The sequence below is a fragment of the Barbus barbus genome, assembly GCF_936440315.1.
Source record: "Barbus barbus genome assembly, chromosome: 11".
In the NCBI taxonomy this organism is placed as follows: domain Eukaryota; kingdom Metazoa; phylum Chordata; class Actinopteri; order Cypriniformes; family Cyprinidae; genus Barbus; species Barbus barbus.
In genome coordinates this window covers 30017079-30038032 of record NC_136739.1, presented here as the reverse complement: position 1 = coordinate 30038032, position 20954 = coordinate 30017079, and the positions used below count along the sequence as shown (strand labels likewise).

The following is a 20954-nucleotide window of genomic DNA, read 5'->3' as shown; positions in this document are numbered from 1 at the left end:
AGTTTGTGTATTTACTGCAAACCATACTATATGCAAAAACGCAGTGCACTTCACAAAAGTAATGAGGGACAATTTAGTTTTTCTTGACTTTTTCTAGACATTATTTAAGCACAAATGTTTCATATGACTATATATAAAAATACATGTACTAATTTTTTCCATTTTTTATTTTATTTTAAAATAGTTGCTAGTATACTATGAAAGCTTGTTTCTTATTTTTTCTGATGAAAAGGTAATAAAAGGTAATTGACATCTCACAATTCAGATTTTTTTTGTCTCAGAATTCTGAGAAAAATGAAAAAAAGAGCAAAATATAAACTCAGAATTACAAGAATTCTGAGATATAAACTCAAAGGTCCCAGGATTCAAACTCGGGATGCACTGCCCACAAGGCTATCAGCACTGACATATATTTCACAATTCTGAAAAAAAAAAGTCATAATTGTGAGAGAACTTCAGAATTACAAGAAAAAAGTGTTGAAATAAAAATTGCAATTTTTTATGCTGTGGTGGAAACAAGCTTCAATAGTATACAGATAATATACAGAGTAAGTAGTAAACAAGTATTCCATTCCGAACACAGCCACAGTCATGGCACGGTACCAGATAGCCCCGCCCCCTTTAGTGCTCAGGTAACAATTGGTTGCAGTTCTGTATAATATCAGCCAATGGAAAAGTGCAAATATGTTGAGGAAATGTATGGTGTTCACAACTTAAATATCATGGTTTTGGTTTTGTAAGCAAAGGCAAATGAACAGCACATATTTTTAGAGCCGTTTTCATGCTTTCACCAACTCTTTAAAGCATGAAGTATGTGCACGAAAACACAACAGTATTATTTTCTCTTTTACAGTACATCGAACTCTTACAAAACCATAAACCAGCGATGAAAGCTAAAAAAACATGCTTTTATCAAACATTTAGATATACACTTACTTCAGAACACTAACAGCAACAACCTTTTTTTTCTGTTTTCTTTTTTGCACCACTGACACAGATAGCTACATAGAAAAGTTCTATCCACATTTCTGCTCAAAACTAGAACTTTTGAAATTACAGGAAAGATTGCACGAGCCTAAGGCCAGGAATAGACTTTATGCTAGTACGTAAACGCTTGGCCAACGTTTTGCAAGCGTGGATCCTAAAGTTCACCCAAAAATTAAGATTCTGTCTTTTATTCACCCTCGTGTCTTTCCAAACTTTATTTCTTCTGCAGAACATACAAGAAGTTAGTGTGAACAACGTTGGACTCCAAGCAATATTGGACCCCATTTACCTTCATTTTATTTAAAAAAAATCATCTTTTGCGCTCCAAAACAGGTTTGGAATAACGTAAGGGTGAGTAAAATCATGACAGTGTTTCATTTTTAGGTAGACTGTTCCTTTAAGTTCTTGCTCCAGTGGTAATAAACCTCAAAGGGGCAATAAAATATCTTCTAATGTCTGTTTATTTAAAAACAATGGGTCTCATTTATCACTAAGCACTTGTGCGTATGAATTTATGCTTGAAATCTGTGTACCAATGTTTCATGAGCAAATCAACAACTTTTGTACTAAAATTTAATGAAAATTTACGGAAACAATTTGGAGCAACTGAAACCAAATGTATGAAAAAAATCAAATACCAGTTGCATTATAATCATGTTCAGATGAAATGAATCATTTTATAATCATGTTAAGATGGATTGTCACCACCTTTCTCCCCGTTATGGATGGCCCTGGCTGAAAGCGATAAAAGACTGTAAAAGAAAATGTTGTGTGAAAAATACCCTTATATGGAAATGGCTTAGGTGTGTTTTATGCAAATTACTAAAGTCAGTTGAGGTTGAGAACGCACATAGACACGTAGGCAGAAATTTTGTAAGTTCTCCTTTATGTACAAATGCTAAATATTCCACGCAATTATTAGTGAATAAGACCCATTGCGTTGTTGAAAATCAAGCTTGCGTAGCTAGAAGCGTTTGCGTTAACGTACTTGCGTAGAGTGTTATCCAACCTAAAGCTTATACGCTCTGATTTTGCAGTTTAAATCATTTTTGTTCTTTGCAAAGTTCAGTAAAAATACATATTTTGGATCCGCCAAACGTTAAACAGGAAAACGAAACATTGATGTGCAGAATCGAAGGCTGCTTTTATACTCTCGTGCCGCTCTCTGAATCTAAACCGGAGTGGGCTCAGCGAAAGCGTCCAGTAAAGTAGGTCCTTTCGTGTTGTCCGCTAGCGAAACTTCGGGCAGATTGTGAGACATCTCCTTTGGCTGTTCAGCTACGTAACAGTTCCCGTTGGCGTTGTAACTCGTATCCTGTGTATTGTTGTTCAGATAGTTTTGGAATTCCATCTGGCTCAGCTCTCCTGATTGGCTATGGAATGTCCCTTTGGATTGGACGCTTTTATCCGGCTCTGAGGCGCAACAGCCAATCACGGCCAAGTGGTGATTGCCGTATGGCTGCTCGGGTTGCTGGGAGTAGTCCGTGTATTGGTCAGCGGTCACATTGTAAGGACCCTGAGACATTACCCTACTGGAGTCATTAACCCTGTCTTGGTAAGACGCCGTGTCCTCTACATAGGGCTCACTAGATTGGTTGGCAGAGGCTAAAAGTGTGGTCGGAGTAACGTTTTCCATTTGGTAGTACTCCGCGGTGGAGTTGATGAAGTAGGAGTTGCCATTAGTTTGGTTGTCGGACGCGACCGTATTCTCAGAGTAACACATCACGGAAGGGGGCGGAGCCACTTCGCTATTGGCCAATCCCGTGTCAAACTCCTCTGTCTTGACTTCATCCTCATTGTCGTCTTCCTCTTCAGAGTCGCTGTTCGCTAAACTCTGCGTGCTGGAATCGGATAGACTGCACAAACTGCTGCTCTCGTCCTCGTCTTCTTCGTTCTCATCTTCATCGTCATCTTCATCCTCTTCCTCATCTTCCTCATCCTCGTCGTCTTCCTCCTCCTCCTCCTCCTCCTCCAAGGTGTCGTCCATGTCGTCGCCGGCCTGCAGATGCATGATGGTGGTCTGCGGGACTGTATCCGGGATTGCGTATTCCAGCGCATGCTGGCCTGTCGCCAGCGGGCTGCAGTGACCATTCGGGTCGCCGTGGAAACCGTTGCCGGTTGGCGCGACGACGCCGGAATTCTGCTGCTGCTCGCGGCTCTTCTCGAGTTCCAGCTTCATGATGGTGTGCAGGAAGTGAGTCCGAACTCGGATGGGGTTAAACTCGATCCTGCCGGCCGCGTTGCTGCAGCCCTCTTTTGTGCAGCCGCACGGGAACGACATACGGTCCACCTGTGGACATCCAAGAACACTTGAGCACAGGCCAGTTTAGGATGGTTTGAATTACACACAGCAGGAATAGTCTAAATAAAGTTCCTCTCTCTTCTGAAGGCCTGATGCAGCGAGTAAAATTTAACCAGCTGTATCAGTCAGATCTAATCGGTTCTGTCAGGGCATACCTCCATTAAACTCTATCTCTGGACATCTTAATCATTTATGCTTGTTAGTCTGCCATGTTAAATTTCTTCGACAGGGTTTGTTTTACTACAGTACGGCAAAGGAGGGCTCTCTTGAGGGATGCAAATCAGCTCCTGATGTGGTTCTAGCAACTGGATGAGTCTTATGCAACGTGTCACAAACATGTTGGGGTCATTGTTCACCTCAAAATAAAAAAAAATGCTCAAAGACTTTTTATTAAAATTGTTTTGGATTATATTCATGACAATTAAGCACATTTTAACACATAATTGTCATTAGTGTCATGCGATATTTATTTATTTATAAATAATAATCTATCTAATATAATACAAAAAAATTAATGGGTTAAAGAAAAAAAACATATTTGTTGTACTGTATTTAATTCATGCTGTTTTAAAAAAGTATTTTAAAATACTGTAAAAATACATTATTTTTAGAATTAGCATAATCACTGACTTCTGCAAAAAAAAAAATCTGAAGTAAAATGTTGGTACGGTAATAAAAATTTGGGGGCTAAATAATGGCATAATACAATATTTTTCTATAAATCATTGCAATATTTTAAATAAAAACATTGTCTGAATATTAATAGTAAACATAAAAATTATTTACATAAAAAATTTAAATGACAATGCATTTTTTTTAATGGTGATAAATTATTTTAGCATGCTATTACCTAAAAGTAATACACATATTTATTAAATTTATTATCATTATTGTTTTTGTTTTTTAGGTGAAAAGTGTCCCAGGAATATTTATGTGAGACCAACCTGAATTTTGATTTATTAAATTATGAATTATTATATAAATAATTAACTCCCATGTTTTGTGTGTAATATGTGTGTTTGTTTGCTGATCATACCTGACACTTGATGCCAGCGAGGCTGCATGTGCAGGTCTCCGGGTCACAGAAGAGTCTGCAGTCACAGCCACAGTCTTCCCTGGACACCCTGATGGTCCGTAGCTCATGTTTCTCCTCCACATCGATCTTCTTGACGCCAGATGAGCGCAGCAGAACGCGCCGCTTCTTAGTGGTCAGTGGCTGAAGGAAAAAGTATTCATCCACCTCCGTGTTATCAATATCCAGGTCATCATCAGAGATGTCGTCCAGCGTGAGAGCACTGGCCTCCTCAGACTCCACAGAGCCGTTCTTCGTCAACTGAGGACGATACAAAAGGTGAAATATTAAAGACATTTTTGCACAGCAATATATGCATAACAAAAGAACCGTTTACTTACCCTTAGCCGAATAGAGTTGAGTTTCTCCTCTTTCAGGTGATCTCGGAGCATGTCTCTGTGGATTCTCTCCTGCTCCATGGCGAACTCTCCCAGCGTATACTGCCGCACGCAGCTGTGTCTGCTGGACATGCCCAGTGTACTGCCACCCTGACTGGGCACGCTGGTGAATCCCTGCCTCCGGCTAAAGTAATACACGGTCACCTTCTCAAAGTGCACCCTCCTCGTCCTCATCCGCTTCTCCCGCTTAAGTATCGAGGACGCTAGAAAGACATTAAAAGTAAATAAAATTACAGTTTGGTTATTCAATTTGAAGGACACTGATATGCATCATTCCGGTAACAGAGCAGTACGTCTAAACGATTCGTGGACTGGGAAATAGGGCTGAGTGATGCATTAAATATCTACAATATATTAGATTTGATTGACTACATAAAAGTACTGATATTGTGAATTTCACAATGATTCATTTATATTAAATGTATGCATTTACATGTACATGTACGTATGCATTTGGTAGAGCAACTTTTCCATTCATGGTATAATTATCAGTTCATGCATTCTCTAGGAATTGAACACATGACCTTGACGTTGCTAGCACCATGCTCTACTGTTTAAGCAACAGTAATGCATATTCAGTATATAGCGGCTTTGATTTAAACCTCCTAACTGAGATTGTTCAGAAGTCTGATTCAACAAATCTGTTCTTTCAGATTTAATGTAATTTATTCAAAATCATTCTGATTTAACAATTAATTTACATTGCCTCTGCATGGCATTTTATTTGCTTTAAAATGTGTGTAAAAAGATCAGTCAGAAACATTCCTGATAATTTAAAAAAAAGTGTCTTATGCTGCCCAAGGCTTTACATATTTGATGAAAAAATACATTAAAAACAGTAATATTGTGAAATGTTATTACAATTTAAAATAATTGGTTTCTATGGGAATATATATAAAAAAAGCTGATCAAAGCTGAATTTTCAGCATCATTACTCCAGTCTTCAGTGTCACATGATCCTTCAGAAATCATTCTAATATGCTGATTTGCTGCTGAGGAATCTGATTATTATCAATGTTGAAAACAGTTGTGCTGCTTTGTTTTTGTGGAAACCTTGATACTTTTTTCACGATTTCTTTGAATAGAAATGTAAAAACAGCATTTATTTGAAATGGAAATATTTTGTTAGTAGTGTTTACTTATTAAAATATAGAAATATATTCTTTGTAAGCTATGTCATGCAGCTGTATTAGTAAGCCATCCTCCTCAGTGCGCCTCTAGTGGCTCTTTCAGTTCTCTGCACGCCACTGGCTCCTATTGTTTGGCTATTTAAAGGGGGATGGTAAATATACCCTGTATAAATATCCCCAGTTTTGGCCTCCACAAGAGTGGAGTTTCCCTGATACTCTCTCCCACAGCTCCCTTCATGTCTGACACAAACAGGACAAATAAGAACCATCTGCTGCTGCCGGTCCCCCGCCCAGAACCACCAGCAGAATACATTACACACACACATGAATGTGTGCACTGCGCTTAACCCAGTCTGACTCAGGAACTCCAGCAGAACTCAAACACAGCCATTCACTGCAAACAGAGCTTTCTAAGTACAGGGGCGAAGTAGAATTAGGTGTGAGTGATATGTATCTTGTTTAAAAGTCTTTTTTCTTTGGACATGTACATGAAAAGTTGAATCTCCAAAAAAAAAAAAAAAATTCTGGCTTTTTTACTCTAATATTTAGATACCTAGTTCTGTGAATAAAATAAATAATAATCAGAATTACCTGGGAATTCTGATGGAAAAAAAAAAAGTCAGAATTGCAAGATATAATTCAGAATTCTAAGAAAAAAATGTCTGAATAGTGAGAGTCACAATTATACATTTATTATGTAAATATTTTATATATTTACTCTTGCAGAAATAAGCTTCCACAAATTTCACCCCTAAAATAAAATGAGAAAAATAATCAAATTTATTCTGCATAAATATGAAGCAGCACAACTGTTTTCAACATTGATAATAATCAGAAATGTATCTCGAGCAGCAAATCAGCATATTACAATGATTTCTGAAGTATCATGTGACATTGTTCAAACAGAAAACAGCTATTTTGAATTTTAATAATATTTCACAATATATTCTTGTTTTTACTGTTGTTATTATTATTTTTTTAATCAAATAAATGCAGCCTTAATGAGCATAAGAGACTTCTTTCAAAATTCACTTTTTCACAAAATCTTACTGACCCCAAACTTTTGAATGGGTCGCAATATCATGTGCATACCTAGGTATATGAATGTGGCAATCATTATCATACCATGTGTAATGAATTCAGATGCGCCACAGGGTTCGAATCTAACAGTCATTGGCTATTAATTATGTTTACTTTGCTGGAAATAGTTCCAAGAATCCAGCTCAGCAGGTTGATCTGAATGTCAGTAATTTATGATTATGAGCTACATTTCACATCTTAATTTAGACGTAACCTCTCTCTGAAGCTGTGCTGAAAGAGCAGCGCTTTCTAAAGGAGGAAACAGACATCCTCTGGGACTCACTGCACCCTGGGTCATCCGCAGACATCTGGTGCACATAAACTCCTAATTATTTTTAATGACAGAATCAAAGTGAATGATCGTCACAAAAGAGAGGTGTTGGAGATCGGAGAACTGAGAGCTGAAGAGCATCAGGAATGAGAAAACTGCCCTTCTAAATCCACCTCTCGCTTTATTGGGTGTTAATTAATCTGTTTATTTTAAAAGTTGCTGACAAAAAAGCTTCCCAAATACTGCATCTTTCTACAAATGCTGACTGCTGCTTTTCAGGTGAACTGCTCTTCTGCTTATCATGAAGTCAAATGCCCGCTCATGCGCACTTCTGAACGGTTAACGGCATGAGGCCAGATGTTTTACGTTTATTGCGATGATGGATATTTTCTCAAGCCCCCTTCAGACAAGCGTGATGGCGATCAATATCAAATCTCAGTGATGAATTTTCCTTTCAAAGAGCCATTTTCTATCTTCTGCTACCAATTTCGAGCTAGCAGTTTTCCCTGGGGACATTCTCTGGGAAATGGTATTTCCCATCTTCTTTCTCATATACCCACAATTCAGTGCTTTAAAGGAATGACTCAACAATGTTGTGCCAGTTGTCATTAGTTTTAATGGAACAGTTTACCGAAAAGTACAAATATTTACTTTCATATTACGTTTTTTCATATGTGGAAATAAGAAAACAAGTTTTTGGGACTATATGCGAGTGAGTAAATAATGACACATTTACACATTTTTGTGGTTAAACTAATATTTAAACATCAGAGACATGTTTTGCATTAAATCTCATTAGTTTTTGACCTGGCAGCTTTTGAATAAGCTTATAAATACAAAATATAAAGTCAAAAGTCGCAATTACCCTTTTTTATCCTGTGTCAGAAACATGTTTCCACAAGTAACACACAGAATGTTGTCTTATTTTATGTAATTTTAGCGATTTACATTTATAGACCATATTTATGCATTCATTTTTCTTCAAAAGGTCTTAAAGTCTTCCATTTACCTTCATCAATCCTGCAGAAACCCTGCTATTCTTTCATTTAGATATTTGATCTGTAATGATGCTGAATTGTCAGTATTTCACCTCTCAAAGCGTTTGATATGAGTCTCACCTGTCCGCTGCAGTGCGTGTGTTGATGATGAGGATGATGCTGATGAAGAATGGCTGAAGTGCGAGGCTGACGGGTTGACGCTGTCGCTGCTGTCTCCGCTCTCAGTGCTGGATATCTCTTCCTCCTCAGACTCCCTCAGTGAGGAGCAGGGCGACGGTCCCTCCACCTCCTCAAACTTCCTCTTCAGAATTCCACTCATGGCTGCCATCAGGCTGCACCAGACAGAGAGTGCAAGTCAAAATGCCATTCATTTTTTAACATTTAGTGACACATTGTGTTATTCCAGTGATAAATGCATTAGGATTATACGGTTCAGTCAGTATGATTTCAACTACATTTCCATAAAATTGTATTTTCTAATAATCCTGGAAAGAGATCCACCAATTACTATGACATTACACATCCATAGGTGGCTTTACGCTTTCATAAACCATGTAAATGATGTAATCATTAGGATATTAAGTAAAGATCATGTTCCATGAATATATTTTGCAAATTGCCCACCGTAAATATATCAAAACTTAGTTTTTGATTAGTAATATGCATTGCTAAGAACTTCATTTGGACAACTTCAGAGGCAATTTTCTCAATATTTAGATTTTTTTTGCACGCTCAGATATTCAAATGGTTGTATCTCGACCAAATATTGTCCTATCCTAACAATATAATATATAAATAATGTATAAATCTCAATTTAAAAAAAAATTACCCTTGTGACTGGTTTTGTGGTCCACATGTATATATTCAAAAATTCAAATACAAGTCAAATTTCTCACTCTAATCCATCATTTGCTTTGCTACAGTAGATTCCCACATTAAAGACTTTTTGTGGTTTTCACACACTTTATGCTTCAAATAAAACTAATTAATGTCAGAGCTGGTTTGAGATCCCCATGAAAAAAATAAATGGGGAAAATATACTTCCAGAAGCCAGGCCACTGAAGATGTGGTCAGCAGTTGTTGCTCTATATCAAGCTTATGTTCACTGTGATACTCAAAGCACTCAATTAGTGATAAGCGTTAGAGCACACATCCTCCTCTTCTTTCCTGTCCTCCTCCTCGCTGCCATTGATCACCAGTCCTCACAGGACCCCAGATGGAAGCAGAGAGAGAGAAAAAAAAACAACTACTAATTGAATTCTACCTCAACCTTCCAGGAAGTCCATTTTGTCTGTTTGATTGAGTGTCTTCAGGAAAGAAAACAAACGGGAAACTTGAGATGAGTTTTCAGAGTTGCACTCATAAAGCAGCTACCTCATGCTTCAGGAATTTATTAATCAAAGTACAAGGACACAGCATGACTGAAAATAACACGAAATCAGACTCAAAGGCTCAATGCCACTCGGAAAGAAATGTTCGGTAAACGGTTGTAGAAATAAGTGGAATCTAAGCAGAATAAATCTCTTGTATTTACAATGAAGTGAAGTATCCAGGAGAAAATGAAAGATGCTGTATAAAAAGACTGCCCAATGCCAATAGGATTTTGACTCCCAGGATTGCCAGTTGGTGGAAAACACAGCGTATTGCAGCCATGGAAGTCAGCAAACAAACTGGGTCAGAGATTGCAGATTCTACCCAACTCAAAAAGTCTTGGCATCCAACTAAAAAGCTCTATGGGCAGAGAAATATTAAAAAACCGATAAATATACTCATCAGCTTACAGTAGAAGACTCATTGCCTTCTACTGTCAATTGACCCTTCGCAAAGTCCCACCCAGCCTTAGTTACTGTTGCTATGTTTTACAAGCCATGCCGCTCTCACGCCACACATCATGTTCTCATACAGTCACAAATACATCTTGGAGCAGAGGACACTGCAGTGCGCCGACAGACAATAATAATAATAATTTGTTACATTTATATAGCGCTTTTCTGGGCACTCAAAGCGCTTTACATGAAAGGGGGGAATATCCTCATCCACCACCAGTGTGCAACATCCACCTGGATGATGCGACGGCAGCCATAGTGCACCAGAACACCCACCACACTCCAGCTTACTGGTGGAGAGGAGACAGAGTGATGAAGCCAATCAGTGTATGGGGATGATTAGGAGGCCATGATGGTCAGAGGCCAATGGGGAAATTTGGCCAGGATGCCAAATGGATGGGATGGGATTTTTAATGACCACAGAAAGTCAGGACCTCGGTTTAACGTCTCATCCGAAGTACGGTGCTTTTTACAGTGTAGTGTCACCGCCACTACACTGGGGCATTAGGACCCACACAGACTGCAGGGTGAGCACCCCCTGCTGGCCTCACTAACACCTCTTCCAACAGCAACCTAGTTTTCCCAGGAGGTCTCCCATCCAGGTACTGACCAGACTCAGACAAGACAGAGCAGGTTACTTTAGTTATGAATCAAAGTCTCAGCTTTAACATTGTCATTTTTTAAGAAATTCAAACAATAAAGCACCTCAGTTCAAGCAGCACGTGAACTGTTCATCTACTAGTTACAGCATGAAATAAACATCAGAACTTCAAGAAGGTATTTTATTTCAACCGTGGAAAGACCTCAATACACACAGTTTTTCAAGTTCAAGTCCACCGATGGCAATCTACTCTCCTGTCTGATTTGTTCGTTGGACAAAAATAGCAGATGCGGTGCTATGATTGGTCAGATCACCTGTCAATCAAACTCCCTGTGGAGGGTCAATTGTACTCGTTCCTTTTGCTTGTCCTCAATCTGGCAACCCCGTGTAAGCGTCGAGTCTTGAGGATAAGAGGCAGAAGAAACAACTCTTTCCAATATTTTGAATTTGGACTGCAGTACCCATTTAAACCTCTAGCTGCCAATATTACATACCGCACAGAAACAGCCAAGAATCTAGCATAGCAAATATTAACAATATTCAGAATACCAAACAACCACATAGCAACTACTCAGAACATTGTCAACCACCTAGCAATGCCCTGTCAACCATCGACAGCATGGTGAGTTTTGCACAGGTAAGCACTACTTTCATTGACTTTATAAAATGTGAAAATCTAGTTTTCTGCTCTTGCGTGTAATAAACCTGTTCCTGTTGTGTTGAGCCTGTTAGATTGGACAGATTTCACAAAGACTCCCTAAACCTACAGCAGCAGCAGCACATCCTGTGACAGTATCTTTTTCCTCCCGTCTCCTGCGTATTTCTGTAGCTAGAATTGAGCCAGCGATGAGAAGAGTGAAAAAAGAGACACACATACACACAACAGAGAAAGCAGTGCGCCAGAGTCTGGAGAGAGAGAGAGAAAGAGAGAGAGGAAGGCTGGCTGGCAGCCTCATTACTGAAGGAGGGAATATGTTGTTTCACACTGCAAGCCTCACAGAGCCATCGGATGACTACTGAAGCCCAGCAGAGCTGCTGATCAACTGCGATTTTGGAGGTAGGGGAACAATAAAATCTGATGGTGATTACATGATGCCCCATCCTCAAAAAAAATAAAAGCAAAAAAAAAATATGTATAATAAACATAACAGCTACATATTGTTAAAATTAGAAACACCGAAACTGACACAATGAAAACAAAAATACAATTTAATTATTTTATAACCAAATAATTAATCACATTTACTTGATAATCAACACTCGGTTAAAAACAGAGATGCATATACGCATTTAATTTGCATTTAAGCAGTTTTTATCGGGGCTCTGAACCGGTTCAAGGAACGAAAACCGGAAACGAACGAAATTTTGACTGGAACAGAACCGGAAACAGAAACGAAATCAAATTTTATAGTTCCGAACAGAATCTAAAATTTGAAATGGCCATTAACTGGTTAATAACGTTATTTTATCGTTCCATTTAATATTTGAAATTTGCTGTCAACCAATCAGGAATTCACGTAGTACAGACTATGCAAATGTGATGCTGATGCCTCCAGCGAGTGAAATGCCCGCCTGCGCTCAGCTGTGAACTTTAGCCGCAATGGCAATGAATTCTGCTACCATCTGTTTTAATGGGAGGTAGCAAAATCTGACAGGGTAGCACAAATCGTCAGAACAATGTAAGATGGATTCAACAGATCTTGCGTTCCTGCGGCGCTTCTGTGAACGGAGAAAACAATAAAATTATAGGCTTACATAAAAAGGAATATATATGCCTATACACTAAATATATTTCACATAAATCATTGACAAATTAACAAATGAAAGAAAAAATATATATGCTGAGTTAGGCCTACGGTTCATAGTGACGCATTCCAAAGTAGTTTTCTTTATTTTGCAAAAGCTTTACAGTTGTATTTTACATTTTTATTTGTTTTACTATAGCTTGACCGTTTTGAATTAGCCTATGTCTTGCATCTGTATAACCAACCAGCGTTGGTATGGCCATATCGCTCTGGCGCCTCACGCGCACAAAGACACATATTTTTGCGACATTGCAGCCTGTTCATTATCAAAATAAAATAGAGTTAAAGGGATGTGTAAAAAGTTACAGTGCTCCGTTGTCCAATCTGTTGCGTTCAGCGTGACCACCGCCTCACTGTGCTGTTATTGCCGATGTGAAGGATGATGTTTTACGTCGATGAAAGTAAAAGCCAATAAATAATATTTTACTATACGTCTAGAATATTGAAACATTTGGATTTGTGTCGAATGAGAGAGGTAGGCATCAGGTTCACCTTTAATTTGTTTTTGGAATGACGTTTTTATAGCCTATAGGCTATATCCTTAAGTTTAGAGGATTTGTTGTGGAGAAAAACTAATAACTGTGTTTATAATATTTGTAAACATTTTTGATTTACCGGCATTTTAGCCTACATCATTTCTGAATAATAGCCTAATAAAATGCTACGCAGCTTAGCCTTTGTTTTTTTTTTCCTCAAAACACAATTTTATACAAGTAGCGTTTTTTTTTTTTTACAATTTGCAGCAAACATTTTTAAATATCTTAAAAAATACTTTAATGTCTATAGATTTTTTTCTTTTGTTTAGTAGCCTACATTTAGAAATGTAAAAATCTAGAAAAGATGATGGTCTATTGGTTTTGACTAAGCGCAGCGGGTACCATCTCTTTCTGTAAGATACCATCTCTTTCTGTATTTTTTTTTTCTTTTTCGTTTTGTGTAAAGAGAACACTGCCTATAATAATAATAATAATAATAATAATATAAAGTACAAAGACAATTTTTAAAATAATGGTATTAACCGTTATTTTTTCTACTCGAACCGGTTTCGGAACGGTAATAATACAGAGGAACGCAGGAACGGAAACGTTAAAATATCGATTCTGCTCGGAGTGAACTGATTGACTTTTTTTTTCCGTTTTCAAGCCCTGGTTTTTATATCTACTTTTTAATTATATAATTGCCCAATATTTCTAGTCTAGTTGGTTGCTGAAATATAAACATTTAAACGTTGACGATAATAAACATTCTTTCATGACACATTTATTCAAACATGCATTAGAAATGAAAGACAACTGGTTGAAAATATAATGAATATGTAATATAGTGCACATATTTTACAAAATGCTGCTCTCTGGAGTTATATTTTCTACTTAACTCGAGTTTATGGACATTGAAGAGCTGAGGTAGTATGTACTGACACGGCCAGAATTCGCATGTTCCATTTAAAGACTTTTGTCCCTATCGGCCTTCCATATTTACAAGCTGTTTTGTTGACGTTTTTCCGAGGTAAAACACTGATTACACAAGGCATGAACATTTCAGTAAGTTATTAATTTTCTCATTATCATACCTTTTGATGTTCATACATGTTTATTTCTTGTTTTAACTAGTAATATAGAGGAAGAATGATCGGTTCACTTGCTGCTTGAATTGAGGCAAATACAGCAATCTGTAGCGCCAAAATCACATTCATTGTTTGAATATCGTGATTAAATTGACACAATTTGAAAGTTCAGACTTTGTTTCAAATCAAAATGCAAGTTTAATGCGAATATTGGATGGTAAAGGCATTACACGTTGAGTTAAGTTTTGTACACTCATCAACTGAAAATTATTTTTAAATATAGAGAAACTTAACTTAAAGGCTGTTTGATTGATAAAAAATAATGTAAAAACAGTATATACCTATTCTATATTTCAGCAGCTATTACTCCAGCTAACAAAATATTTAACGTGATAACATTTTTTTCTGAATGTTCAAAACATCCACCTTTTTAAATGTTTTTTTTTTTTTTTAATTGAACATTTCAGTAATTTGCAAACATTATGGGATTGTTACGTTTGAATGTTCTCTGAACATTCTGAAACAAATATAAACATAAAAAAAACAAAAAAAAAACAGATGAATATCCAAATAAAATGTTTCAGAAATAGAATGTTTCATGAACTATGTATAAATGGTTTTGTGTGTAACATTTTGAGAACATTATTTAAGACCAGATAACTGAACAAACATTCTAGTAACATTACTGGAACTGGAACTTTAAAAAAAAAAAACTTAAATGAAACATGCATATGAATATCTTTCATGTTCATAACCTTGCCAGAATGGTCTGAGAACATTTCCAGTTAGCTCGGACTCCAGTCTCCAGAGTCACACGATCCTTCAGAAATCATTCTAATATGCTGATTTGCTGCTCAGGAAACATTTCTTATTATTATCAATGATAAAAACAGTTGCAGAAACTTTTTACAGGATTATTTGATGAAAAACAAAACTAAACAAGATTTTGGATTGGATCATTTTTAGCTTTGGTTAACATGATATATGACATGACTAAAATGCATTCATAAAATACATGGCATCAAAGGATTCTGCAGCAGAATGGAATCTTGCATCACACTGGAACATTGTTTCTGCTTGTTCCGGCCCAGTTGAACCCCTGGGCAAGACCAGCCTTGGCCCGCAAGCTGTATGGGTCTCAGCTGAGGCCTATTGTTTCTGTGTGTGTGTGTGTGTGTCTGTGTGTGGTGAACACAGCAACTGGAGAGCTTCCAAACCACAGTAGCGCCGTGGAATGTGTCTCCCTCTCCCTCCCATAAGGACAGAACAAGGCTCTGTTCTCCACAGACACACTCAACGCACCTACTCTCAACCTCTGGAGCAACTTAATCCACTAAAAACTGTACTACAGTATGCACTACAAGGACACTAGGCTACCTTTAAGGCAGCATCCCAGTAGTTGTCTTGAATCTATTGATACCTACCAGGGTAGTATACATTTACATTTATGCATTTTGGATCAGACACTTTTATCCAAAACAACTTGTAGTGCATTCAAACAAGGTACATGTTATCAGTTCTTTTCTTACCTGGGAATCAAACTCATTACCCTGGTGTTAAAAAAAAATAAATAAATAAAAAAAAAGAAAGAAGAAAAAAAAATCCTTAAATTAAGATAATTATTTAATTATTAAAATCAAATAATCATACATATACATATATATATATATAGTTAACTTGTAGATGTATTATATGTACTTTTAGATGTATTAAAATAACTAAAACTGCAATAAAGGTTAACAAAAAATATATAAACAAACACTACAAAATTAGTCAAATTTTAACTAAATTGAAAAATATAAAAATAATGCATATTATTAACAGAAAACTATAACAGTATCTCAATGATACTAATACAATGGTTCCCAGTTTTTAACCAATTAATTCTCATGAGTTCTTTTAAAGAAGTAGTATTTTCTTGTAAAACTTACTCCAATAATCTTTGTTTTATTTACAACTTCGAAAAAATTTATTATTTAAAGTGTGGATAAGGGTTTTAAAGTAGCCATCTAGACTGATTTCTATGTGTATATCGGGTGCCACTTCTGAATTAACTGAAGTTCTTGATCGGTGCACAACTGTAGGGAGAAATGCAAGTTTGACTAATGCTCAAGAAAACCTTAAACCAGCGTATTGAACTTTGCTGCATAGCATTGTGAACACCGTTTGTGATTCCAACATGAAATTACTGTGTAATTATGTTTTTAATTCAATTAGATTTAGCCATCTGATATTAAAACAGAAGAAAAAGTGTTTTTGAGATGAATAAGAATGCTAACTGTTATCTTTTTTCCCCATTACAGACTTTCTAAGCTTTCAAGGACTGCATGAAGAAACATCGTTCCTGAAAGCACCAAAAATTCTCTTGATCTAAGCCCCAGATCTGTTTGAATCCCGCTGATCCCGCAGCAGTCCGGCGAGATGCGGGAGGTTCGCAATAATTGGAAATGGCTTCTCTACTTTTGGAGACACAATGTAAGTCAATTTTCTCGTAATCATCATAATTAGTTCCCCTTGTTGAAAATCCATTCGCATTTTCCGTCCTCAGCGGATGCTGTGCTGCTCTGCGATACCCAAAGTGGTTGCCATGGAGACGCTAATACACTGGCACAAATAGTAAATTTCACATTTGAGTCATTTTGCTTTTTTTTCATTTGTGGGGCATCTACCGCACACACACACATCCAAGATTCAAAAATAAACGCTCATGCAATGGTGCATCTGTAATCAGAGGGAATTCACTGGTGAAATGACTGTGAAAAACAATCATTTAGGAATACGATTTGAGTTTGCACTTACGCGGCAGAATTTCATGACATTTTTATTGTTTTTTTTCTTACAGCAGATGCGACTTGAAGCTTTAAAGCGGTCGATGTTGAAGATCCTGCGCTCGTGACCGAGACTACAGCCAGAGAAGCAACTTTTCCCATTTCTTGACACAATGAATCGGCATGACATCTCCGGCTAACTCGAGGTAACAGGAGCTGACTCTGCTGTACTAGTTATTTCTCCTCTACATCTCTCTCTTTCTCCCTTTGTCTTCTCTTAGCTGCTGTAGTTTTCCACAGCACACTTGCAGCATGTTACAAGGGAAAATCCTGCAGCAAAAGCCAGCAGAGACAGAAACAGCCACTCCCCGGAAAAGCTCTGTACAATACGGACATACACATGTACAAATGCATATGGACCTCAGCCTTGTCAATGCAGCACTGACAACCTCCAGTGATCAATACTTCTTGGCACCGAATGCTGAGCGGTATGAGGAGACCTATAGTGGGTTGGGCAGGATGACCACAGTCTTATATCACGATATGACAAATGTTATATCACACTAACTGCATATAAGAATAGTTATTTTTTCTTCAAATTCAACAGAAAAAGTTTATGTATTAATGCAATCCTCTGGTTATACGTAATTTGGGATAATCCATATTTAACACATTTAATTTATTTATAAAAAAGGTTTATATATTAATATAATGTAATGTGGTAATATTAAATCAAATTAAAAAAGTTTTTTATATTAATACAATCATGTATTAATAAAGATTTATATTTAATATATTTAATTAATATGTAAAATAAAAATGTATATATTAATACAATCATGTGACATTTTCTATTTTGGAATAATCCATATTTGTTATATTTAATTAATCTATATACAAGGTTTAAATATTAATATAATCATGTGGAAATGCGTATTTTGGGATCTATATTTCTATAATAATCTATATTTAATTTATAATAATCTGTTTATTTAAAGGTTTATATTTTAATACAATAATGTGGTAATATTTATTACATTTAAACTAAAATAAAGGTTTTTATATTAATGCAATCATGTATTAATACATATTTTGGCATAATTTATATTTAAAGCGTTTAATTGATCTGTAAAATAAAGATTTATATAAATTAATATAATCGTGGTATTATCTATTTGGGAATAATCCATATTTATTATATTTAATTAATCTATGTAAAAGGTTTATATATTAATATAATCTTGTAGAAATGCATATTTTGGGATAATCTATATTTAATATATTTGATTTATCTATAAAAAGGTTTAAATATTATTAAAATCATGTGTTAATACCTGTTGTGGAATAATATATATTTAATCTATACAAAAATGTATATTAAAACAACTATGTGATAATACATATTTTAGGATAATCTATATTTAATATATTTATTAAAAAATGTTAAGCTTACTTAGTAAGACAGTCATTTGTTAATACCTATTTTGGGATCATCTCTGTTTAATACATTTAATTAATCTATAAAAAAAAGTTTGTATATAAATGCAATTATGTGGTAATATTTATTTTAAGATAATCTATATTTAATTTAATCTATAAAAAAGATTTATATATTAACACAGTCATATGGAAAGACATATTTTGGGATAATCTATATCTATATATTTCATTTTACAAATGAAAGGTGCTTCATTTCAACATTTCAATTGATAATTTTCCCTTCTTATTTGGAACTAATATTTGGAAAGATTATTCAAAACAAATGACAAGTCATACTCTCTCTCTCTATATATATATATATGTAGTTGAGATATTTCTAATATAGTAAAACAAACGTAGTGATGTACACCTATGATGCACATGAATTAACCTTTTTTTGTACATTGAAAAGTTATAAAGTTGCTTGGCAACCGTATACAGTTAACTTAAAGCCCCTTAGCATCAAATTCCTCATCTTGACTGGTTTGGGACACAAATCTACCATAATATGAAAATCTCTACAGGTTAACAAATTCCTACTGACATCTCCTATAGTGCAGGTCAAAGCAGCAGCGAGCGCTCACAGAAGTTGACCTCAGATTTCCCATCAGGCCGTGCGTGACACATCAGAACAGAAATACAGGCCACAAGTCATGCTTCACTTCAAAATGCACCAACCTGCGTCCGCCGCTGCTTTACTCTCCTCCCTCACGCCGTTCAGAGCCAGATGAGACGGTCTGAATGAAGGCCCTCCATTGCACTGGGACTCGAGAGGAGACCGGGGCGAGAGAGGTAAACCCGGTCTCCTCTGCTGTTAGCATACACTCCGGTCTAAAATAGACCCGAGACTCGCTCTCATTCGCTCGAGCCACACAAAGACTCATTAGCTGCAGCCAGCGGAGGGCTGGAGATTGTGCACAGCGACGCCTGCCTGAGAGATCACATGGGTGGGAGAGAGAAAGAGAGAGAGAGAGAGAGCTGTGCCTGTGTTCCTGCTGTCTGCAGATATTTTTACCATCATGAGAGGGAGGGAGAGAGAGAGGGAAAACAGACAGCGGAGAGACAGTCTATAGCAGGCACAGCACCATAATCTGTAGAGGTGAATGAGGGCAACTAGAAATGAGCCAAAAACACTCATATAAACAGTCAAACACACACACACTTGGGCTCAATGGGATTTGTGTTAATGAACTTGTGCTGCACTTGTGCTTCATAAATACTCCTTTCCAGGCAGGTGATGTGACTCACAGGCAGTCTCGCATTCAAGCACACTGAACATCAGAGCTGGATGCTGTAATTGAATATACAATGCGATGGTAGAAATGCATCAGCTGGTATTTACTGTACTATACTGTATACACTACATGTTGAAGTCGCTTTTACTCACCAAGCCTGCATTTATTGAATTAAAAATATAGTAAAAATATTGTGAAATATTATTAAAATTTTAAATAACTGATTTCTATTTGGATTTGATATATTGTAAAATGTAGTTTATTCCTGTGATGCAAAGCTGAATTTTCAGCATCATTACTCCAGTCTTCAGTGTCACATGATCCTTCAGAAATCATCCTAATATGCTGATTTGATGCTCGAGAAACATTTCTTCTTATCATCAATGTAAAAAGCAGTTTTCATCAGGATTCTTTTATGAATAGTTTTGTTGAAATCGAAATATTTTGTAACATTAAAAACATAGTTTTAAATGGGAGTGTAAATGTTTCTGATTATTAGAGGGCAAGGCTGTTTTATGATATTTAAATGTAAACAAATTGAACAGTGTAACATTTTCTTAAAATGAGAAAAATGTAGGTGTTTGATAAGCAAAACGCTAGTTGTTGATGCCAATTAACAATATGATTCATTAATTCAGAATTCGATTGATGCACAGTCACTGGAGGGTTTTAAATGTGCCTCAACCAATAAGACTTTAGGATAGGAGCAATCTGTTTGAATAATCAAATGAGACGAAGTAGGTTTTATTTATGTAGAATTTGAGTCCCTGGATGATCCACAAACAAACATCACCACATGCACAATTAATATTCAAACTATTTTCTATAGAATTTCTTGGCAAAACATCTATGTTGTAAGATATATATTGTTAGTTATAGGCCTACTGTCATATAAAATTTGCTCATTAAAAAAATGACAGTGCTGGAGAGTAATACATACAGTATATTAACATTTAGGTTTAGGTATATCTAATATTCATGGGGTGATTTTTGCTGCTGAATTAAAATATCATGATGTTTTTTTATTCAGCCATTAAGTTTCCAATAGTTTTGTGATCCTTTCTTGTCTCACACCTTAAAAAAAAATCATTTAGTTCATTTAAACATCAGTAACAAAAACAGTGTTACAGTTTGATTCATTTCTCCAAATTAGTTCGGTGAATTGATTCAAAACACTGATTCAGTGATTCATCTGTGCCATCAAAGAATGTTCACTGGCATCTTTTGTGTGGTATTTTTCATATATTAAAATATTTAGTAAGAATGCATGTGCATTTATTTTTTATGACCATTTATTGTTATATTGGGGCATATAAATTAAACTTATTATTATTCTTTCTTGTGGTAACCTTTGCTGTGATTTTACTTCTTGCTTGAATCATTTTGAATCTATTTGTGAACAATAGCTTTTTTGGTTGAAACAATTCTTCTGAATGAA

The 20954-nt window shown here is 36.1% G+C and overlaps 1 protein-coding gene across 1 annotated transcript; it reads right to left on the bottom strand.

The window, feature by feature from the left end:
- Nucleotides 1-177: 177 nt before the first annotated feature.
- On the bottom strand, nucleotides 178-19163 carry LOC306877318 (cysteine/serine-rich nuclear protein 3-like). Its single transcript, XM_079429020.1, has 5 exons — nucleotides 18960-19163; nucleotides 8359-8570; nucleotides 4703-4962; nucleotides 4326-4622; nucleotides 178-3277 (listed from the first exon to the last, which is right to left on the bottom strand). Exons 2-5 carry the CDS (start codon nucleotides 8564-8566, stop codon nucleotides 2159-2161), a joined length of 1884 nt encoding a protein of 627 aa, XP_079285146.1. The 5' UTR covers nucleotides 8567-8570; nucleotides 18960-19163; the 3' UTR covers nucleotides 178-2158.
- Nucleotides 19164-20954: the final 1791 nt, after the last annotated feature.

Bases quoted from the DNA above. Each gene is read 5' to 3' on its own strand.
- LOC306877318 (XM_079429020.1), bottom strand. From the start codon at position 8,566: ATGGCAGCCATGAGTGGAATTCTGAAGAGGAAGTTTGAGGAGGTGGAG. The intron at 4,623-4,702 runs GTAAGTAAACGG...TATCGTCCTCAG, and splicing joins TCAACTCTATTCGGCTAAGG to TTGACGAAGAACGGCTCTGT. The intron at 3,278-4,325 runs GTATGATCAGCA...GGATGTCCACAG, and splicing joins TCGCTGGCATCAAGTGTCAG to GTGGACCGTATGTCGTTCCC.